General features: G+C 42.6%; 1 protein-coding gene across 1 annotated transcript in view; it reads left to right on the top strand.

Annotated features, from left to right (window-relative positions):
• Ikzf3 (IKAROS family zinc finger 3) overlaps positions 1–1,900 on the top strand; it is an 89,422-nt gene that overhangs the window by 30,940 nt on the left and 56,582 nt on the right. The window contains exon 3 of the mRNA XM_031351105.1: positions 1,416–1,517. Coding sequence (XP_031206965.1) covers positions 1,416–1,517 — 102 coding nt within the window. The remainder of the gene's footprint in view (positions 1–1,415; positions 1,518–1,900) is intronic.

Raw genomic sequence — 1,900 nt, 5'->3', positions numbered from 1 at the left:
TGTAAGTTCATACATATGTAAGTTCACACACGCGCATGCACACACATGTAAGTTCACACATACACACACACACACACACACACACACACACTTCAATACCACATAGTCAGACTACATTCCAGCTAATGTTGAGCATTAGATTTCTGTTAACTTCACTGATCTTTTTTCAACTAGTTGGTTTAGATAGAGACAACAGTTTGATTTTGGTTCTTAAGAGTCACTTTATTTTATATCATCTCCTCCTCATTATTTTTTTTTTCAAGACAGGGTTTCTCTGTGTAACAGCCCTGGCTGTCCTGGAACTTAATTTGTAGACCAGGCTGCCCTTGAACTCACAGAGATCTGCCTGTCTCTGCCTCCCAAGCACTGGGATTTAAAGCATGAGCTACCACTCACTTTCAGTCAGTGGTCAGCAACCATTTCTGGAAAGGGGTCAGAAATCCACTATATAATCTCTTTCCCTGGTCCTTTGTTGTAGTACTTGTTTTTAATAACCTTTGAAAATATTGAAACCACCCTTCCCCCTGGACCTATACGGGGCAGGTATAATCAGGCATGGCCTCGGGCCATAGGTTGCTGATACCTGCTCAAGGATTAAGCAGGAGGATCTTGACTAAATTCAGGCCAGCAGAGACTATATAGTGATTTTGAAGCTAGCCTAGGCTACATAGGGAGATCCTGTTTTTAAAGTTCCAAGAAATGAAAGAATGACCGAACAACCCTGGTTTCCATTGTTTCGCAGAATCACACTTATGATATAAACATGAGAGAAAAATAGATTTGGCATACAGAGGTTTCTCGGTTTCCTTTTAGGGAAGCATTTCTCCCAAACTGGGTTATATCAGTTATGCTCAGGCCCAGTATCCTACACATTAATATTTGTTGGGAGCAAACAACAGTAGTGTCTTCATGAATATTGTGAGATATAACAATGAAGACAGAATTCCTGTCTAGTGGTTCTCAACCTGTGAGTCTTGAGCCCTTTGGGGTTAAACGACCCTTTCGCAGGAGTCCTACAGATCAGATACTTACATCCCGACTTATAGCAGTAGCAAAATTATAGTTATGAAATAGTAATGGAATAATTTTATGGTGGGGGGGTCACTCCAACATGAGGAACTGTATTAAAGGTTTGGAGTTCATTATAATGTAGGTACAGAAAGAACTATTCACAAGGACGTAAATTGACAGCGGGATGCAGAGCCTCATTCCCAGTTCTGGACTCTGAGAGTTTCAGCATCTGCTCCTGGTGGGGTGAGTGACATGAACACTTCTTGTCAGAGCTGGATGCTGAGACTGGCACTGGATGAGGAACACTGGCTATCACCGTTGGTGACCATGAAGTCAAGCTTAACCCATGGTCTTACAAAGCTTTTTGAGCTGACTGCATCCTTAAAACCTCCCTTGTCTTTCAGAGAGCCCAGAAGCTCTGAACGACTACAGTTTACCCAAACCTCATGAGATAGAAAATGTGGACGGTGCAGAAGCCCCAGCCAATGAAGATGAAGATGCAGGAGGTAAACCATGCTGTACAGTTACAACCCCATGGTGACAGACACAGTTGCAGTTGATGTGAAATCAACTCAGATTCATTCCGTTCATATATATTTACATTTAATAGTTTGTTACATGAGAGCATGGATATTGGGGTGGGGAGAGATGGCTCAGCAGTTAAGCACTCTTGCTGCTCTACCAGAGGGTCCTAGGTTGGTTCCCACCGCCCATGTCAGGTGACTCGCTACAACCAGTAACTCCAGGTGACGTTATGGTGTCCATGGGCGCTTGTGCTTGCTTGACACACACACACACACACACACACACAGTTACATGCACATGCATTACACTAGTATTTTGAGAATTTAAGATACTTATTCATTGGTCACATTGTACTAACTTTACT

The sequence above is a fragment of the Mastomys coucha genome, unplaced genomic scaffold, assembly GCF_008632895.1.
Source record: "Mastomys coucha isolate ucsf_1 unplaced genomic scaffold, UCSF_Mcou_1 pScaffold5, whole genome shotgun sequence".
Taxonomy (NCBI): Eukaryota; Metazoa; Chordata; class Mammalia; order Rodentia; family Muridae; genus Mastomys; species Mastomys coucha.
This window is presented reverse-complemented; position numbering and strand designations above follow the sequence as displayed.